This window comes from Strongylocentrotus purpuratus, unplaced genomic scaffold (assembly GCF_000002235.5).
Source record: "Strongylocentrotus purpuratus isolate Spur 01 unplaced genomic scaffold, Spur_5.0 spur5_scaffold_4, whole genome shotgun sequence".
Lineage (NCBI taxonomy): Eukaryota > Metazoa > Echinodermata > Echinoidea > Camarodonta > Strongylocentrotidae > Strongylocentrotus > Strongylocentrotus purpuratus.
In genome coordinates, this window is record NW_022145610.1 from 1,591,791 (window position 1) to 1,612,048 (window position 20,258).

At 34.9% G+C, this 20,258-nt stretch overlaps 1 protein-coding gene across 4 annotated transcripts in view; it reads left to right on the plus strand.

Annotated features, from left to right (window-relative positions):
- Positions 1-885: 885 nt before the first annotated feature.
- Positions 886-20,258, plus strand: part of LOC580814 (histone-lysine N-methyltransferase EHMT2) — a 52,542-nt gene continuing 33,169 nt past the window's right edge. For 2 of the 4 annotated variants that reach the window (XM_030997990.1, XM_030997991.1), the window contains exon 1: positions 886-951. In XM_030997990.1, coding sequence (XP_030853850.1) covers positions 904-951 — 48 coding nt within the window. In that variant the 5' untranslated portion in view covers positions 886-903. Of the gene's footprint in view, positions 952-17,287; positions 17,614-20,258 lie in introns of those variants that run through there. The other 2 variants (XM_030997993.1, XM_030997992.1) reach the window with 2 other exon arrangements.

A 20,258-nucleotide genomic window follows, 5' to 3' on the forward strand; every position in this document is an offset into this window, starting at 1 on the left:
ACTGTAGGTCTATCTATTTCAAATACTGGAATGATCTACCACTCAGTTATTGCCTTCAGAAAGGCCTTGAAAACACATTTTTTGTTTTTGTTTGTATTTGTAAGATTATTTTTCTTTTTATATATACGTAATTGTTACTGTTAACGCCTTGGGCCTTATGGAAAAAGCGCGGTATTATCAGTATAATACTAATGAAAAGGCATGGCTTTTCAAATGCCTTCATAATATTTCATTATGAGATGTAACAGCTTAAAAACGAGGACCACATTTTTAAGCCATACTATGTTTGTGTAGTCCAGTTTACATCACTTTCTGTGTACAGTGCTTATATTTCTTATCATGTTGATGATTCCAAGACCTTGCATTACAAATCAATACTTATTTGCTACATGATCAACTTTTTCTGACTGATTCCACATCGTTTCTTTCACAATTCAATCGCATGACCGGATGAGAGAAGGTATAGGGAATGGTGATGGTGATGGAATGTGATGAAAAATTAATGATAGAGGGATACAAATGTACAACATATGGGAAGATAGGATGGTTACATACATACTACAGTACCATGTTCTGTTCAAAATATAGCTCTACACTTTTAATTTGCAAAGTGTCTTAATTTCGAAAAGTCTATTCTCTATCATTTAGTATTTTTTAAAATTTTATATGTGACAGTGGAATTATTGTTTATGCTTCTTCTTCTTGCTGTCGATTACTAGAGCGCTTTCTTATATTTCTTCCCATTTCCTCAAAATAAAAACACTGACATTACTTTTTTGATCGTTTACATGGTCACGACAATCATGGTATTAGGCCTACTTAGAGAAAATAAATAAAACACCTGCTATCGGGGGTAACTTCTAAAACTTCAAAGTAAAGTTTTAATCCAAGCTGCTGTTGCGCATGCGCGATATCGGTTTTGCTTTGCTCAACATGGCGACGAACGAAAAGGTGAGGAGTAGTTAGGGTATAAAAATCCATATTTTGCGCTAATGCATGAGTTTCATGACAAACGATTATATCTTTTCGTAGATCAATAACTAATGGTGCTGTATGGGTGTATCGTGTGAGGTGTTATTCTGCAATTTTGTTATAATCTGTGCCGTACGACCAGTGGGTTCGTATCGGCATTGCCCGTGAGCATGCGTGATTTTTGACGTGGTGTGCATGTCGCAAAGCCAGTGCAGTGGAGCGATGGTGAAGATGATAATAGTGAAGCAGCGGATCAAAGGTCGGATGGCGTGCGTCACGCCTCTCTCTCTCTCTCTCTCTCTCTCTGGCTCTCTGATCAGCACCTGTGAAGTTTCGCCCACTGACTGTAATGTAGTTTGTACTGATGCCTGGTCATATAGGCGTCATGCATCCGGACCTCGAATTTTAGCAAGAGTGTGATCTGCAGGAAGCTAACCAAAAGTCCATCACCAAATTACTTTAAAAAGTATTTTGGTCTTTTTTGTTTACTTTGTAGGCATCAATAGACCCTAGATTCTCTCTTTTTTTTTTAAGTGAACAAAAAATTATTAAAAAAATTATTTTATCATGACTTCATGTTTCATTAACTTAATTCTTAAATGAATGTTTCATCAAGTGACTTTTAAATTTACTCTTGTTTGTAAGTAATTCCAGTTTTGCGCTTAATTGTCGTCATTTTGCTATTTTGCTATTGCTTGAGAGAATAAGGAGGAGACTCGGGGAGAGTGATGTGTGTACTAATTTTGCTTGCATAATAAATTAATCATTTAATGAGCCTTTTGTCCACTGACTAGTGATTTTATTTATTTCTTTATTCATTCTTTTAAAAAACATTTATGAATGAGTGAATGAATGAGAATGAAAAAGTAGATAAAATGCGGCCTGTTCCTTTTTTTAAAACTGCAAGTGGTTGAATTTGCCATATTAAACCATGCTGTTGAAACAATTGTTCCTATTTCTTTCTTAGTTGACATACAGATGAAATCAGTCCCAAGGAAATTCATTTGCATTTTAAAGTGAAATTGACTCTGTTTCTTGTCCCCTACCGCCCCTTTTTTTAAGCCCACCTCCCCATTTTTTATTTTGAGTATTTCCATATAGACTATATATATATATATATATATATATGCAGAATCAGTTCTAAACATATGATTGGGGGAGCTTTATAGTGCCTAGTGGTTCTTGCATTCATTTTCTACATGTGCCTTGCGAAAATGGAGGGGGGGGGGCTGCTTCTAGCCCCTCCTAATCCCCCAGAACCGCTAAGTACTGCCATGAAATAAAAGATCTGAGTACATCTAAGCAAAAGAAGAACTTCAAAGAACCTAAACATTTACAAAGTGTAATCTCGACTATTTGGAGCCTCTGACTGTTTTGAGGTATAAGTGTGAATACGTCTAAAACATGAACATGGAGAAAAGGTTTTAGATTTAGCTGGCATGCATCATGGCCCAATTGCTAATTACGGATCGCCAATAGGCCAAGTAAAAGTTTCTCGTCCAGACTTTTTCAAAAAAAGGAGGAGGCAGTGCTTTACTATTTACTATTTTGCTATTTTTTTGCTATTTTTTTTCAAGATGGCCGCCATGCTAAATATGGCTGGCCAAGGTATATTTATTCAGTATTTGAGTACAGTATACTGATGCAATGTAGGACAAAACAAATGATTTGTATTAATTTAGTCCACTTGCTTTAAGCAAGTTTCAAGAGTTCAGCTTGAATTAGATATAGAAGCTAATTATACTAATTGTACACCACAGCCTTTTGGTGTTGTGCTAATTTTCTTCTTTTTCTTCTGAATAGTAAATAAAATAGTAAACAAAAGGAGGCGGCGGGCGTGGGACGATAAGCTCATAAGTTATGTTACTTGGCCTTATAAGTGATCTCAATCTAAATACAAAATTTCTTATTCCCGTCTTATTTTCCTCAAATCCTTCATGTTCACTGAGCAAGTCACACAATGTGCGCCACATGGTACAGATTTATGTTACGACATAACACCCGAGTATATACACAATGATTGCATACCCCTTCATCAAGCAGGAAGTCCAAGGCAGGCAGATGTTGTACTAAATTTTCTCAAAATCACAGATTTCATTTATTGATAGCGAAAATCTAACAAGTCTTGACATTATAAATATTTTTATTAATACCATTATTATGATTGGGTTAAAGGTAATACAAGGTTTTGGTATGGGGTCATGAATTTGGTTTAAATGAACATATTGGAAGCATATGCAATCCTGGAATATTCAATGATCGTTGTCGAAGTTGAAATCGAGTCTAAAGTTATGAAATTGTAAATAATAGGCTTGAGTCGGTACGGTCGATCACACCGGGACCCGACCGTTGCCGTCGGGTCCCGGTTTCGTTTTTTGAGAACCGACGCTCCGAAAAAAATAATGAAATATGTAAGAAATTGCAGTTTTGCACACCACTAAAATCAATCCACCTTAAAACTTAAGTATTTAATTGTTACCAATCATATTCTAGCTCATCCTGAATCAATCCGAACTGCTGATATAAATATGGGTTGCAAAGCAGTTCGACCCAAGGGGTTGTTGTTGCCAGCTACATGTAGCTGCTAGCTAGCTACTGTACTGGCCGGGACTCTCGGCAGGATTAATAAATCAGGTTGAAAGAAACATTAATGTTTGAATAATAAAACGGCTTTCTAAAAAGTACTTCTTTACAACATACCGATCGAATAATTTTTAAAAGACAAAATAGATATTTTTTTCTTTGATTTTGAACACCGCATGCTTCTTTTAAAAGCTGAAAATTACTTGGTTATCACAAGAAGTTTCGATACGGATAGCTGTTGCAAGGCAAGTTCAGACTAGTCTCGGAAAAATGCGCAGTGCTCGTAATTAGCTGTAATGCGTGCCAGGACGAACCCAAACAAAGACGTGATCGTAACGAGAAAAAAAATCATTAAAAACTACGAGAGCACAATTGGAAAGACAACTACTCAAAATTATTGTAAGCAGATACATAACTTGGAGGAAGAATACAATAGTTGTCCAAGAAAAGCCACATAAATAGTGATATTTAAGGAGTTACTATAGGTACAATCATTATCGGAAGGGCCTACTGCGTTATCCGAATTACACGTGTTTAAATTGAACACGAGGCTAGAAACCAAATAACGCCCTCTACGGTAAAAAGCAGTATAACAAAAGGATTTGAGTATTTGCAGCAGCTAGCCCCTTGCGATAAAAATGTACCCAGTTACTCCCCGATTATCACAATTTCTGTGGCATTTCTTGGGAGATTATTGAATTCTTTGTCCAAGTTATGTATCTGATTATGGTAATTTTGAGCAGTGGACGTTGTCTTTCCCATTGTGCTCTCGTAGTTTTTAATGATTTTTTTCTCGTTACGATCACGTCTTTGTTTGGGTTCGTTCTGGCACGCATTACAGCTTATTACAAGGAGCACTGCGCATTTTTCCGAGACTAGTCTGAACTTGCCTTGCAACAGCTATCTGTATCGAAACTTCTTGTGATTACCAAGTAATTAAAAGCATGCGATGTTTAAAATAAGAGGTAAATATTTATTTTGTCTTTAAAATATTGTACGATCGGTATATTGTACAGAAGAATTTTTTAGAAAGCCGTTTTATTATTCTAACATTCATATTTTTTGACCAGATTTATTCAACCTGCATAAATCAAAATGGCGGCTCGAATGTTGTCATTCTATTTCTGCCCCAGTTTTTTTACTTTAAGAGGCACGATAATGGCACTAAACATCGCCAATCATGGATGAAAATAATGTCAAATGGAAGAATATACCGATCTGAGCCGAGGTATGCATGTGTTGATCTATTTGATTGATAAAAAACGTCACTTTTAAGGGACATACTGATGATATGCGCTTTTTATAGAGGCAAGTGACAAATCCTGCGAGCTGATTTCGGGACACCGGGTCCCGATCGGTGCAAGGCCGTCGGGACCCGGTTAATGAAAATCCCGACATGACTCAGGCCTAGTAAATAATACACTTGTTATGTTGTATAGCTCCCTCTCAAGGTCAATATATTAATTAAGTTATACAACGATGTTTCTTGACTAAAATTGACCAATTAGCTATTCCCGTTTGGAAATTATATATCACATCTACTTATTCTGAGATTTTCATGGTCGCAGCTACCATTGTACGGCAGTAGGCGCTAATTGAAATTTATCAAAATTTACCGGGAGCACCGGTAAATTTTTATATTCAATATTTTTCGAAAGCAGAAGTGTTTCAGGGGCTAATTTTTCTAGTGCTTATAATACATCTTCAGGGGCATCCAAATATCAATATTGTAAAGAATCACTATCCACCCAATTTTCAAAATTTCCCAAAACTTTGTATTACCTTTAAGTTATTTGACAAAAGTGGAGATCATTCTTCCTGTCCTCTTTTTATTTTTTAATATTTTATTATGAAACACTTTTTCCCACATGTCAAAACCAAATACTGGTGAAAAAACTGATTAAAATTAAATGTTTAGCATTGATGAATCTCTAGGTGTATTGAATCATACATTTATACAACAATTTGTCAACATTTGCACAAGTAGAACTTCTTAAAGTCCTAAGTCCTTTTTAAGACATGTGCAAATATTATCTTTATTATACAGTACTTACGTAAGACAAATTAAAATCAATTCCCAAGTTCGTACCCAGATTTTTGACGAGGAGGGAGGAATGATTGTAAAGGTCAAGTTGTAGAATCCGGATTTTTAAATTGATATGCTTTCTAGATTTCGATAAATTGTTTATTTTATGTCAAAACAAAACAATTCAATAAGAAGATGGTCTCAAAACACTATTAATCAACCTAAAAAGAGGAGGCATGTTGGGATTAGAAATAAGATTCTATTTTGCCTCATCAGCAACACTCTTTAATCTTTATTACTTTAAATAAATGTATCGTGTTATGTAGATGAAGCTGCCTTTCATGTACTAATATTTTAATTTGTTATCACAAGCGATTTCATGATTTCATCCAGATACTTTTCAATTAGACTTTATTTTCGATCATCAGAATTATAACAAAAATCTTGAACTATCTGATGATTTAGTTTCATTCTACCCCGATGTTTCACTTTATATTGGAATTGACTAATGGGATAGTAATGGTTGATGGGTAAAATCTGACAAACAAGAATATTGTGAACCATGTAAAGTGTACCAATCACCTGAAAAAAAGTTTATATAAAGCTGGAACTCCTGGAAGTTTAAATTCAACCTTAAAAAACTTACGTAGCAGTCTATCGGCAGCTGGGAGTATGAAGAAAATAAAGGATTTGTGTCTATTTAGGCTTCAACAGAGCTCAAGTTGGACTTGGGTTCTGTGTGTGCCTATTGTAAGCGAGTGCGTACAAGTGCGTTAACTACTCTACTCAAGACACTTTACTGGTCACTGAGGAAGTAATATTTGAAGCTCTATTTTCTAATTTGCATTAATTCACTTTCTGTTTGGAGGATTATATAGTTGATCCAGGGTTATGGGATTATCGTGCCATGGAAACTAAATTTATATATTCCAACTGCTCATCAGTTTCATCTTTGCATAAGTTTTTTCCATACATGTATATTTCATGATATTATTCATGATATTATGTACTGGTAGTAGGCTTACATACATGTAGATGTAATGTGACTGTGAATGAATCATGGAGGGATGTGTCACTCAGCTATTTAAGTCATATTTGGCACTTTGAGCTGCTTTAAGTTGTTTTGTTCCATCCTGAAGTGAGGTAATGATAAGGAAATTTAGAAAGAGTAATTCAGATTTCTAAGATTCTTGAGATGTAAAATGTCAGTTGTTTTTTTTTTCCTTCATATTTTTCATATTCTTTCATAATTTTAGGCATTAGATTGAAAATAAACTGCTTTCGGTATTATTGTCTGAAAGGAAAAAGATCACCACGCTTAAATATTCGTACTTAGTACATACATGTACCTACAGGTGTATGAATATTCATGATAGTCGGCTGTATATCTGCTGAAGTCCAAGCAAAAAATCAAATTGTGTTGTGAATTTTGTAATCACCTTACTTACAGGAAAGGAAGATTTATAGAGCCAGATCTCCAATTACAAATGTATAAAGCCAGTAGCTTTCAGACATATTGGGACACATGGAGCTGTGCAGGCAAGTACCATTGCAATACAGCTGCATGTTACAACCAAAAATATGCTTTTTGGAGTAAAATAGTATCATGCACAGAGGTCGTGACCTGTGCAGTCCCAGAGTGTTGTCAATTTAAAGAGTTCAATTTTGCATGCAGTAGAAGTATTGGGTTTTAATTTATATTGATTTCATTTTTAGGTAAGATTACAATTAATTTTCAGTGCAAAAGCATATATGTGTAGTTTCAAGATTGAGTTATACAACTAATTTTTACCCCAATGGTGACAATGCATTACAAAAGAATGAAAATTAGCAAAAAATATCCAAAGTGATTAGCTCAGTTGATTGATTAGGAAAGCTTGTGAAACTGGTTGATTTAATTTTGATGCACTTGAAAACCAAGTACAATTTTCATGGATACAATTAGATTAGAATTTAAAAGTAGAGACAAATCCAGGGATGTGAAAATGCAGTCGCAATGTATCACTGCACCAGGGGGGGGGGGGGGGGGGGGGGGCGGGTAGTTATTTAATAATTATACATGTAGTAAATTTAACAAAATTTGCATTTTGACTCCTTTTAAATAATGGTCTGATCATAACTAGTCTTTACATAATGCATTGTAGGTCATATTTTATGAAGGAAGTAGCCATTTTGGCATGGCAAGCTGAAACCTGTTGATATTAAAGTCATCTTGCCATATTTGTATTGACACATGTAACAAGAAGACACACATTTCCTTTTTTGACAGTTGTGTATTGAATTCAACACTTGAAAGACGATGGAGTATGATCTAGTAGAAAATCGAGGACAAAATCATTTATGGTTCATTTGATGTGGCAGCAGAAATGTGAATGGGTATATATTCACAGTTATTCATAGTCTATCTCTCTGCCATATGTACAATGAAATAACTAGGCCTGAAGGTTTACCACTCTTGCATCTATTAGCTATGTTGAGAATTATGTAGATCAGTATGATTCCAGGGAACAAACATATAATCCCTAAACATTGTAAAACAACCATAATCACATTGATTTTTAGATTCCATGGCCAGTAACCCATAGTGATTGCTCTTCAAATTGGCACTCTGTTCTTTGCACTGCTGATCAATAGGATAAGCGTGGACTCCATTCACCTACAGAATGAATGGTGACCTCTTATACATGCATGTCCTCATTCTGTGTGTGTATGTCCAACTGAGTTTGTGTGGTTAGAGTGCTGTAGTATTGTACAGGCTTACTATATATACATGGATTTGTGTGCTTGTGCTATGCACAATTCAGGTTGGGCTGTAATTAGACATGTAGCTGATACTTACTATAAATATACAGTATACTCCTTAAAACTTTTATTCTTGAAAGTGAACTAAACCCGCTTTGATAACATACCCTAATCATTTAGTTCTTATCATGGATATTTTTGTCTGAAAGCCACAGGGGTACCATATTTTACCCAAAATACTAGATATTGCTGATAGTATGAATTCTTAACTTCTTTCTTAAAGGGAAATCCAACCCAAATAGACAACTACTTCAAACGAAAGCAGACAAATTAGAGAAGCAAACTGATGAAAGTTTCAGTTAAATCTGACTAAATATAAGAAAGTTATGAATTTTTGAAATTGATATTAAATCACTATATGTATGGGCGCTTCAAATTGGCTGTATAAACGATAATGTCAATGTGATGTAGTGCAGGACTATTTTTTTTTTCTTCAAAAATTCATAGCTCAGGAGGGTCTATTCTTTTTAGAAGACCTACAGCAATATGCTTGCTATAATATATTTTGAGTAGTGCTCCAAGAGAAAAGGAAATTACGAGAAAAACATAAATAAGTGATATTTTTTGTACACAGCAAATGGGAGCGTTATCCACGTCCTACATCACAGTCCAATGACCGAATTACCCATTTGAGATTCGCATAGACTTAGTGATCTCAATCACTTAGTGATCTTAGTGATTTCAAACATTCATAACTTCCTTACTATTAGTACGATTCATTTCAAACTTTTTCCATTCTGTTTCTGTTATTTTGTTGCTTTCATACAAATCAACTTGTTCCAAGGGTTGGATTGCCCTCTAAAGATGTTTGAATTTGCCTTAACCCATCAAGGATAAGAATATCTGCCAGAGCAGAAAATAATTCCTCTTCAATAAGCAAAATTTCTGTCTGTAGGTCACTGACTGTTCTGGCAATGTCCAATGTGATGTCACTGACCTGGAAAGATATATGAATAATGTAATATTACAGTGTGCTCCAAAGCAATCATCAATTTGTACTCAAAAATTAAATTGCGCACTTCACAATATTTATATATAAACAAAATATATAGAAACAAAATGAAGGTTTGATGAAGATTGAACAAATGATAAGAACAATATTAACTTTCAAAGTGAATAGAATGAATAAAAAGTTGAACTGAATAGAGACGAATTGGCAACTCGGTCATAAATGTATGATGTCATTCCCTCTCTCTTCATCGATTGTTCTGCATATGGATATGAAAAATATAAGAATATCCCTCCTTCCACAAGATTGTGACTTCTTCATGCCTTTAGTAAAATAAACTTTGCCCCCCCCCCCCCCCACAAAAAAAAAAAATGGATGTATGCTGAAAGATGAAACATTTTATTCCTAAATATTGATCTAACAATATACAATCAGATATATATAAATGAAGATATTCTTGGCATGACATAATGACAAGGGCACAACCATTTTGTTGATAATGCAACATACTGTAAAAGGCAAACTTGTACATGTATCATGCACCAATCTTTAGTTGGAACGACATATAATTCAATAGCAAAACCTATACTTTTTAATGAGGGAAAATCATACCTGAAAAGGGTACGGTAAGCATAATATTTGGTAAAAAATATACAATACTAATAATAGTATACATTTATAATATGCCATGTCTGTCAAAGTTGACACACCTGGTGCAGTTTCAGGGGAACAATTGCAACTCAATTACTGGAAAATAATTAAAAAAATATAGCAGTTGACAAATCCATTCATTTTGCTGCAAAACTTCACTCCAGAAGAAACACTTTTACTCGATAACGACTTCACTTAGTACGTCACGTTGTCAATAAAATGCTGATGCCCTTTGGTTGAGAAACTTTACATCACACTGTCTAAGAATATATCTTGCTTTATACCTCTCTCATACACTTTGGTGGGGAATGATGTTGATCAAGAAGTAGGGCTGGACATTTTAGGGTATATTTTTAATTTGGGTACCAGCTAAAATTTTGGGTGGGTACCCGAAAATGATACATAAAAAACATCTGCTGGATCTTCTCTAGACACATATTCCTACACTATATACATGCATACCTTTGGAATATCTTGTATGAAGTTATTTTTTATCCATGTTTGGTGATGTTTAGTGCCATTATCATGCCTCTGAAAGTCAAGAAATGGGGCAAAAACAGAAAAAAGAACCAGCGAGCCGCCATTTTGATTCATGCAGGATGAAAAAATCCGGCTTAAAAACAATGTTGGAATAATAAAACGGCTTTCTAAAAATTCTTCTTTAAAAAAATGCAGATTGAACATGTTTTATGAGAAAATATTATATTCTCTCTGATTCTAAACACTGCATGCTTTTTTTTAAAAGCTGATGTTTACTTAGTAATCACAACAATTAAAGAGAAGGTTGAGTTCTGGGAAGAGATGAAAAATAATTGTGAGCATTACTCATTCTTATTATGCAAGTGTGGAAGAACATCAGATAAGACATGTTCCCTGAAAAGCATGGCTCTTCAAATGCCTTCATATTCTAAATATGCATGTAACCTCGTAAAAATCGGGGGGGGGGGGGGGGGGGGGCGGCTTTTTACGCCACGTGTTCGTGTAGTCCCATATACACCTTTCTGTGTACAGTGTTTGTAACTTTACCAAGACTTGGCCAAATTTCTTATCATTTTGACGATTCCAGAACCTTGCAATACACACAAATTCTTATATGCTATATGATCAACCTTTTCTGGTCAGTTCCACACCGTTTCTTTCACAATGCAATCGCATGACCAGAACTCAACTTCATCTTTAAGTTTCGATACTCATCACTGTTGCAAGGCAAGTTGAGACTAGTCACGGAAGGAATGCGCAGTACACTTAGTACGTTTGTCTTCATCAGCCCGAGTAGGCCAACTAGCGCGCTATATTGTGATACGATAAATTAGCCTGAAGTTACAAATCGCTTCTTCATCAGCCCAAAGCTCAAGCTTGAAAAATTTGCTCAGTGTTTGTGCATGCATAGTGTGAGATGACCCTCCGAGCTAACAAATTAACACGCGATATTTCAAAAATTTACCTGCGCCTTGTTCGATAGAAATTTGTGCGAAGGCGGCTAGCTAGCTCTCCGAGCCACGCGATCAACATGCATGGCAGTAAAAGTTGCTAATGCGTGCTAGCTATATTTTGGTATATCTTTTTAGTCCTTGTTGTTGTATTTGCAGCAGTGTCGAAAATCGAGTCTGCCCTCCAAAAGTTTGTTAAAATATCAGCCTGCTCCTCGGTCCAGTGAGACATAATATTACGTAATACAATACGGTACTAACACGTTCAACTTTAAATAATCAAACGGAATAACAAAGAATTAACTGACATATCTTTGATAAAACAATGAATAATTTACTATGATTAATTAAAAGTCCGCACACAGCAGTTGAAACAGCAGTGTATACAAGCAGATTTTCTGGCTAAAAGCTGATCGCACGTGAAGCGTTTGTTCATTTAAAAAACTAGCGACAGGAAGCGGAAACAGTAAGATTTTCTTATGCATGGGGGATCGAGAAATCTTCCCCAGTTTTCGGGCTAGTGAGGACGGGACCACAAAAAGTGGGCTACATGTATTTTGCAAACTAGCCCAAGATATCTTGCGAAGATTTCCCAAGGAAATAGTACGCTATTTCGTGATCTGGATTTCCAGGATCAGAAATAGCGGCTGGGGATGACATGCCTCATTAGCTGCAATGTGTGCCGAAACGGACCCAAACAAATTGTGTTCGTACCAAGTAATTATTTAAAAGTGTGAAAGTACAATGGAAAAGACAACAACTACTCAAAATCACCGTAAGCAGATACATAACTTGGAAATTTTTTAGTAGTTGTCGTCTTTTCCGATGTTTTTCCATTGTTTTGAATGATATCTTGGTACAATCATGTATACAGTGCGTCCCAGAATAAACAAAACTGAGAATTATTGATGTTTTATCATAACTGTCATAAATGTCTTAATCACAATTATAATTAATAAGAGACACATATCTGTAAAGCTTAGATTCTCCTCTTTCATTTGATGCAACTCATATGATGCAGATTTCATGCATGAGTGATTAAAAACAATTTGAAGAGAGGAAACTAAAAGTCATTTTTAGGGCGGTATCTGAATTTCAAAGAGAAAATCACATTTCTAGAAAGTTCATTTTCTGTCCTTTTATATGACACCTCAATCAGGAAAAATGAGCCAGGAATAACAGAGTTCTGTTTGTTTAAGGTAATGCTTGTATTTCTATAATTTGACTAAATGAATTCGTTTTCACTGGCTGCTTGCCGTAGCAACAAGCAGAGTTGACAAAGAAGAAAATCAAATTTCTAAAAGGTTCATCTTCTGCCCGTTCATATGACACCTCAATCAGGAAAAATGAGCCAGGAATAACAAAGTTCTTTTGGTTAAAAGTAATGCTTGCATTTCCATACATGCCAACTGTTCAGATTAAAGAGGAACATTCCTCTTTTTGGGAGAAGATAATTATCATTTTAATGCAGGTGTTCCTCTTCCTGTACAAATTTGTCTGTAGTATTGAATAAGAGAGTTAGGATTGTTCCTCTTTTTTTTGAAAATAGCATAATTTGTACAGATTTCTGATTTTCAAATGTTGGCATGTATGCATTTCCATAATTTGATTAACAAATTCGTTTTCACCTGCTGCCTGACAAACAGTTGATAAAAGACTAATTAACTCCGTTTCGTTGACGATCAGCCATGCATCAAGTCTTTGGTCTTCTTTATGCACTAGTGATTCAAAATGGCCGCTTGCATGTTCTCTTTCTACTTTTACACCAGATTTTGACATTTTAGGGTGTGATATTAGCACTAAACATCTCCAAAATTGGTTGAAAATAATGTTAAATGAGAGAATATACTGATCTGAGCCCAGATATGCATGTGTAATTTTGTTGTTGAAAAAGAGATATTTAAGGGGCATATTTGTCATTGAAATCTAATTTCTGGAAACGTGTGTCTAATTTTTTTTTACTTGGGACCGATGACTCTCGGGAAGGACCTGGTTTTTGGTCCCAGCCCTGTCAAGAGGCATGAATACAATACATATAGATCTTAGACTAACCACAGTTATTTCTTGAGTTCAGGTTTCCTTTAAGTCTATTGATGGGGATATGCTTCTTCATGTTTGCACTATTATAATAACATCTTTATTTCCAAAACATGCAAAAATGGAAATTCCTAATTTTATCTAAATCAGACCTTTATATATTTATGAATAAACAAACCAAGAATGATAATGTTTTGTTTGTATATTAGTTGGTTGTTTGGTTTCTTGGTTAAGGAAAAAAAGTAGTACTGGTACTCGTAATATATGAAGAACGTGATGAACCCATGGAATTGCATTTGCATCAGTTTAAACTGGGCAAAGGCATGAGGAAATAACCTTCTCGGGGACAATATGGGAAATTATATTAAAAGTATGCAATGCATTAATGCAATTTGTAAGAAGAGTTAGAATGATGATACAAACTCATTATTGACCTGCCATTTTGCTTCTATTGTTAACTTCATTATTGAAGATAACAATTTTATATTAAGTTTTGATTTTTCCCAACTTGAAATATAACAAATCTGTTGGACTGATTTTTCCCTTTTTCCATTAAAAACAACTTCTTTGAGTGAGGGGGCATTTGGTGCTCATCGTTCTATAACCGTACTTCCATTATTATCTACACTCAAAAGTGGTTTGCATTAAAATATTAATGTTCTATTTTGAAAAGCTTTGGGAATCTTAGATTTTAATATTTAATATATATAAAAACTCCTGTCTAGGATTTGCAAGCCAAAGATTTCATGGAAAGATATGCTTTAAAAAGAAAGCAGTCAGTTTTGTCTCACTGAGGAGGATATGCTCGAGAAAAGAAGAAGTGGAGGGAGGAAGTGTCATCTTGGCGTGAAAGTCAGTAACCCCTTGTAAGAGGGAAAATGCTGACATTGATAAATGATGATGGGGATGATAAAATAATTATGTCCTCTAAACCAAATTTGATTTGTGAAGTCATGAATTTGCTTGTATTTCACATAATATGCACCCTTAATAACACTGATATTATTACGATGGTTTTAATAGAAGCAGAAAAATGATAGAAACTGGTCAGTGAAAGTCTGAGCAAGAAATGATTCAAAATAAGAAAGTTTTGAACTCTGTGACGTATCGTGCGTATCGTACTAAAACTTAAAAAAAAAGTTATGAATTCTTTACAGAAAATTGTAAATGATATATTCATCCTGAATATAACTATTACAAATATGCTTTTATACAACCCCTGTAAGAAAAAATCTATTACGTCATTAATAATTTAGAATATTAAAGTTTATTACATTTTTTGTATAGAGCTAATTGGAAAGGAGCAAGCAAGATACATGACAGTGTTGCCAATTTGTGTTTCACTGATGACAACTTGAAAATTAATAACTTTCCTATTTAAAAATGAACTTTCACTGATTTGTTTCTCTCATTTTTCGGCTTTTAGTAAAACAAATTTAATACCAGAGTAGACTTCCCCTTTAATGGAAATAGAAAGTTTAAAGTGCTGGTCATGCAATACCTGTATGTTATATTCAGGCCCAATTTTAAATGAACTGTAGGTAACTTGGTAACGCAAGTGCTGTGTATGCCGCACAGAAGATTTTTTCAGTTCTGAGGTATGCTGGTGTCGTTTGTGCATACAGTGTGTGTACTTTATTTTGCGACAGTAATCACAGTGATTGATCACCATTCTCCAGCGATTTCAAGAGTGAATCATTATGAAAAACATATGAAGATATTGTTGAACATAATAAAAATAAGATATTTTTGAGTTGTGATGGGCAAGAGCAAGTAGAAACATCAAAATAATAACATCAGTTTTCTTTAGTAGTGTTCAGCAGCAAGTGCGAAAATTTGTCTGAAATACAAGCGGATGGGACTACAATATAGGGTTTGACCATCCGCCATACTACGTTTTGGTGGGGTATTCTAAAGTTAAGCCCATTCAGTGAAAAAAATACACGGGGGCTCAGGGCGAATTTGCCCTGAAATGCCCAAAAGAGCCCCCGAAAATCAGAAAAGAGCTCCCGTAAATTTGCATGAAGTTCAATGCAAAACAAATTTAAGAGTGTTATATGCAGGCAAGCTTGAAAAGTAGCCCCCCCCCCCCCCATATTAATTTTTTCCCTGAGCCCATCATTTTGTCAAAGTTTCAAGAAGGACTGTCCATTATTTCAGTCTTGTCATCGATATGATTTGGAGTATCTTTCTCTTGTTTTTCGTTGCTGTCGTTACAAAAATGGAGGAACTTAAAAATAGCTTACGGATACATACATCAGTACATCGCTGCATGCATAGTATATAAGCGTGTGCGCAAACTTTGATGACGCTTGAAATCAAATTTGATATACAGAGCATCTCTTTCATATATTTATTGATTCTCCCTCATTCAAAAAAAAAATTATATTCATTTTATTGATTCTCTATTTCTCTATGGTAACAAAATATGGTACCCGTCAGATAAAGAGTTGATTGGTAGTGTAAAATCTTAAAATAGCAACAAAAACTGACTATTTTTTTTTGTCTTGCCTTCATCGGAGTAAAATTTTGTGCGCTTGTTTCTTTAGCTACATTTGTACCGATTTTATTGTCTGATTTCTGTTTTCTGTTCAGTTTTGCGATTTACTTTGATGAGGGCAAGAAAAAAATTCATAAGTATGTCCGTTTTTGTTTCTATTTTATTGATTTTACACTACGTACATGTACCAATCACCTCTTTATCTCATAGGTATCATATTTGTTCCAGTTGAGAAAGACAATCGGTTGGTTTTAGTATCTGTGTTTTCGTTCAGCACTATTTATGACCTATGATATAGTGGTTAATGAATTTGTCCCTCTTGTTCTCATTAATTCTAATTTTTAGAAATATTCTCTTTTTTAAAAACTCAAAACAGAAGGGTACTGAATCAACTTTGTGTTGTGGGGTTGAGGTGATGGGGCAACCATTTTCCAATTTGACTTGGCTTTGGTTCATGAGTGAGAGTATATGTTTGTTGTATCGGGGCCTTGACTTTGAGCGTCTTGTAATTCCACTCAAGATCTTGACGTTCCCTTTCATACAGTATAGAAATTAAGGAAAAAAAGGGCAGTACAACTACTGATTTCCTACGAGGAGCTACCAAGTGAACATGATAGTAACTTGTAAGGGGGAAAAGCAAAGAAAATGGCTATACCGACAATTATCTGTTGAATTGAAAAATATCTTCATTTCTTCATGGCCTTGAAACTGGTATTAAATGGAAGTTTCACTTCTCCCCTCCAACTGCCCTTCTTTCTATTCATTTCCATACAAATACATGTACTGGTACATGAACATATTGATATGCCATATTTGATATGGGCAAAATTTCTTTTACTTCAGCATTTTCAATGGTTTGAGTTATATTTAGTATGACATTGTTTAAATTTGCCAGTAGCCGCTGATTGCAACTATGAGAGACCATCAGATTGTCACAGTAATGGATTCATTCACCCCCTAGGCTGTATTTACCCTAGTTTTTCAGCTAAATAATCGACTTTGATGTATTTGTCTACCATGAATCTTCAAGTGTCTGTGTTCTGCAACCCACTTGCATTATCATATATATGAATTAATCTTCTGTTGGTCTTGCATTTTCATCCAGAAGACAAAAACAGGAGCCAAGTCTCCTCTCAGAGTAGTGATCAGCTCCTTAAATTGGCAATTTCCTTGTCCTCTTTGTTTCCAGGGTTGTATGAGGGGAAGCTGCCTTTTATAGCTAACTCCCAGGCTATGTGTTGCCCTGTGTGGTGCATTTCATGAATGACTGAATGTGTGTGTGTGTGTAGGGGTGTATGAGAGCAGCTGAGTGGTATCCCTTTGTACAGTGTATGCATGTGAGTGTGTGTGAAAGCCTGGGCACACACACACTTAGCTGGGTCAATACATGTGGGAGATTCTATTGTAAAACCAAAATAAAATAAAAGTCCCGCCAGTTGAGGAAAGATACTATAGTATTGTGATCCATATGCCTGCCCTTGGAGTTTCATTCATGTTCACTGGAGCTGGTTTAGGGAGCTGAACCTTTGCTTGTTTTAGCATTAATTTCATGAGAATAAAGTGTTGAGCTCCGTTTTGAAGTGAGCTGAGACCAGTCGTCCCGTCCCTCTGGTAAATTTATGAATCCAGAATGAAGACAAGAGGTAGAATTTACAGATATGTGGTATGTATGCAAATTTATGCATATTATTTCCATAGTTAATATCCACCTGACCAGTTGTGTGTTTGGTGTGTTGATATTTGAATGCTTATTAATGGAGTTATTTGCATGGTTTGTTTTATGTTTTCTTGGAATAGAGGAACCTTTTTAACATCCATGGTTTTGAAGATAGATGCAGTTGTTTTTGTAGGGATTCAGTGTAAAAGTACCGGTACTGCATGTATACCTAAATCTTATTGCAATAATTCACATAGAATATGGTATAGCAGATATGTTTTAAATATCTTCCGGGTATTGCATGATTTTCTTTTTGAATGAATGAATTAACTTTCTGTGAGTAACTATTTTGGTTAATCTATGCAGCCAGGTCAATATTGAAGAAAAAGCCATACATGTTAACATTTGGAAGGCATTTAAAGGTGTTTCAAGGTTCTGTGCATATATTATTAAGCATTTCCTCTTTGCATTCATTGCCAGTTTGGGCTAAGAAAAATTCAAACTTGCAAATGTATTTTTGGAATACATTTGCAGAATATATTGTATGCTTCTGCTGTTTTATGTTACCCTTCCTATGGAGTTATTCTAAAGCAAAACACTTGTCTGTTACTATTTGATTAATATAAAAAAGCAGTTTTAAGTTATGTTTACATGTAATATGAATATTAATATATACATATGATCATGATTTTTGTCTTGTAGGCCTACGTAGTAGTCTTTTACTCTTTAAAATGATTATGTCTGACTTCTTGAGCAATATCTTTCTTCTTTTTTTTACCATTGAAATCAATATAAAATTGTTTTCCTACAATTTTGAAATGTGATCATCATGAATATTTCATTTACAATTTTTGATGGGTGATAATTTTTTAGGGTTTAAGAAATTAATATAAGTTTTGATTCTTGCGCCAGACCACATTGGCAAATTCATTTTCCATTTTGCCAACCTGTTGAGGAGACGGATGGCTTTAAGGCTAAATTGATCACATAAAGTTCTTCAAATTGGCAACAATAATATTTTTCTTTGAATGCTACATTGTTCTAATAAAATGCAAATTCTGAAAATGACATGAAAAACCATTTATGATTAAAATTGTTCATAATATACCGGTATATTAATTGGGTATCTTTCATAAAACAAATAAACATAAATTACCGGGTAATCATATTTGATTTTGTTTCTTCATTTTCTGCATTTTCCTAATATAATACCGGTAACTGAAAAACAAAAAACATATAAACGTAAAGGTATAATACAAAATATACTAACAATAGTAACTTCATTTCAAATTTTTAGTTTATTTTACATATATGTACATACAACAACGAAACTTAATATTTCTACAACATATTATTACAAATGTAAAGTATCATCCAAAGTAATCTGTTGGAAAAAGTGCAGGTGACTGCAATCATAAGCGATGCTTGACTAGGATGGCGGCCTCAAAAAAAAAATCTTAAAGGTATAGACCAGTTTTGGAAACATCCCCCTCAAAATTGAAATGGAAGCACTTATTACAAATCATGTGAAAAAATATGTTTTGACTAATGCGCGATGATACAAATTTTGCCAGGAAACCACCTACTAATTAATATATTTGGTAAATTATTGTATCTATCTGAAATGGATAGATATCGCATAGTCCCATATACATCTTTCTGTGTACAGTGCTTGTAACTTTACCAAGACTGGGCCAAATTTCTTATAATTTTGATGATTCCAGAACCTTGCATTACACCCCAACTTATATGCTAGATGATCAACCTTTTCTGATTGATTCCACAATGTTTCTTTCACAATGCAATCACATGACCAGAACTGGTCGATACCTTTAGCGTAAAACTTAAAATGAAAAAGTGCTTAAACAATTTTTGTGTGCGAGTGTGCGTGGGTTAGTGAGACGTGTGAAACGGGGATAATCACATATACATGTGTATATAACTTCCTAGTGGGGATACACTGGCAACTGTGGGACATCCCCAGTTGATTACTTTCTTACTTTGTGCTAATTTTGGTTAAAGTGACCCTAGAGGAGTCTACTACCCATTTCCTGGAAGAGTTCTTAGACATCCACATTTTCATAGTAAGACGCCAAATTTCCGAGCGCTACTTTGTGTTTCATCTGAGATTTTAAAATTCTGATAAATAAGCAGCGTCTAGTAAACTCACATAAAAACAGAAGGCAAAATTTTTGTTACCAGTATTCTTTGACAAAATGTACTTTTATTTATTTATCTGGCGTTACATGCATAAAAGAATTGGAATCTTTATAAAAACACCTCATATTCCAATATCCCCAATGTCATAGTTAAAGATGAATATCCCCATTTTACCTGTATGTGCATGTATTCGCAACCTTGCGTGTTAGTATGTTTGTGTAGCGAATAGTGGCTGTGCAGGTAGCTCCGTGTTGTATGGTGAAGTGGAAACAAAGGGCAATGCAACATTTTTTTTCAGGCCTAACTATGGATGATTTAAGGTGAGCTGCCTGAAGGAGGCGCGATAGCTCAGTCGGTAGAGCAGTGGTCTCGTATTCCTGTGTCCCGGGTTCGAAACCAAGTCTGTGCTCTAGTGCCCTTTGGTAAGGCATTAATCCTCATTACCAGGTCCCTCAGAGAGGACCTAAAGCCGTCGGCCGTCTGGTTGCTTA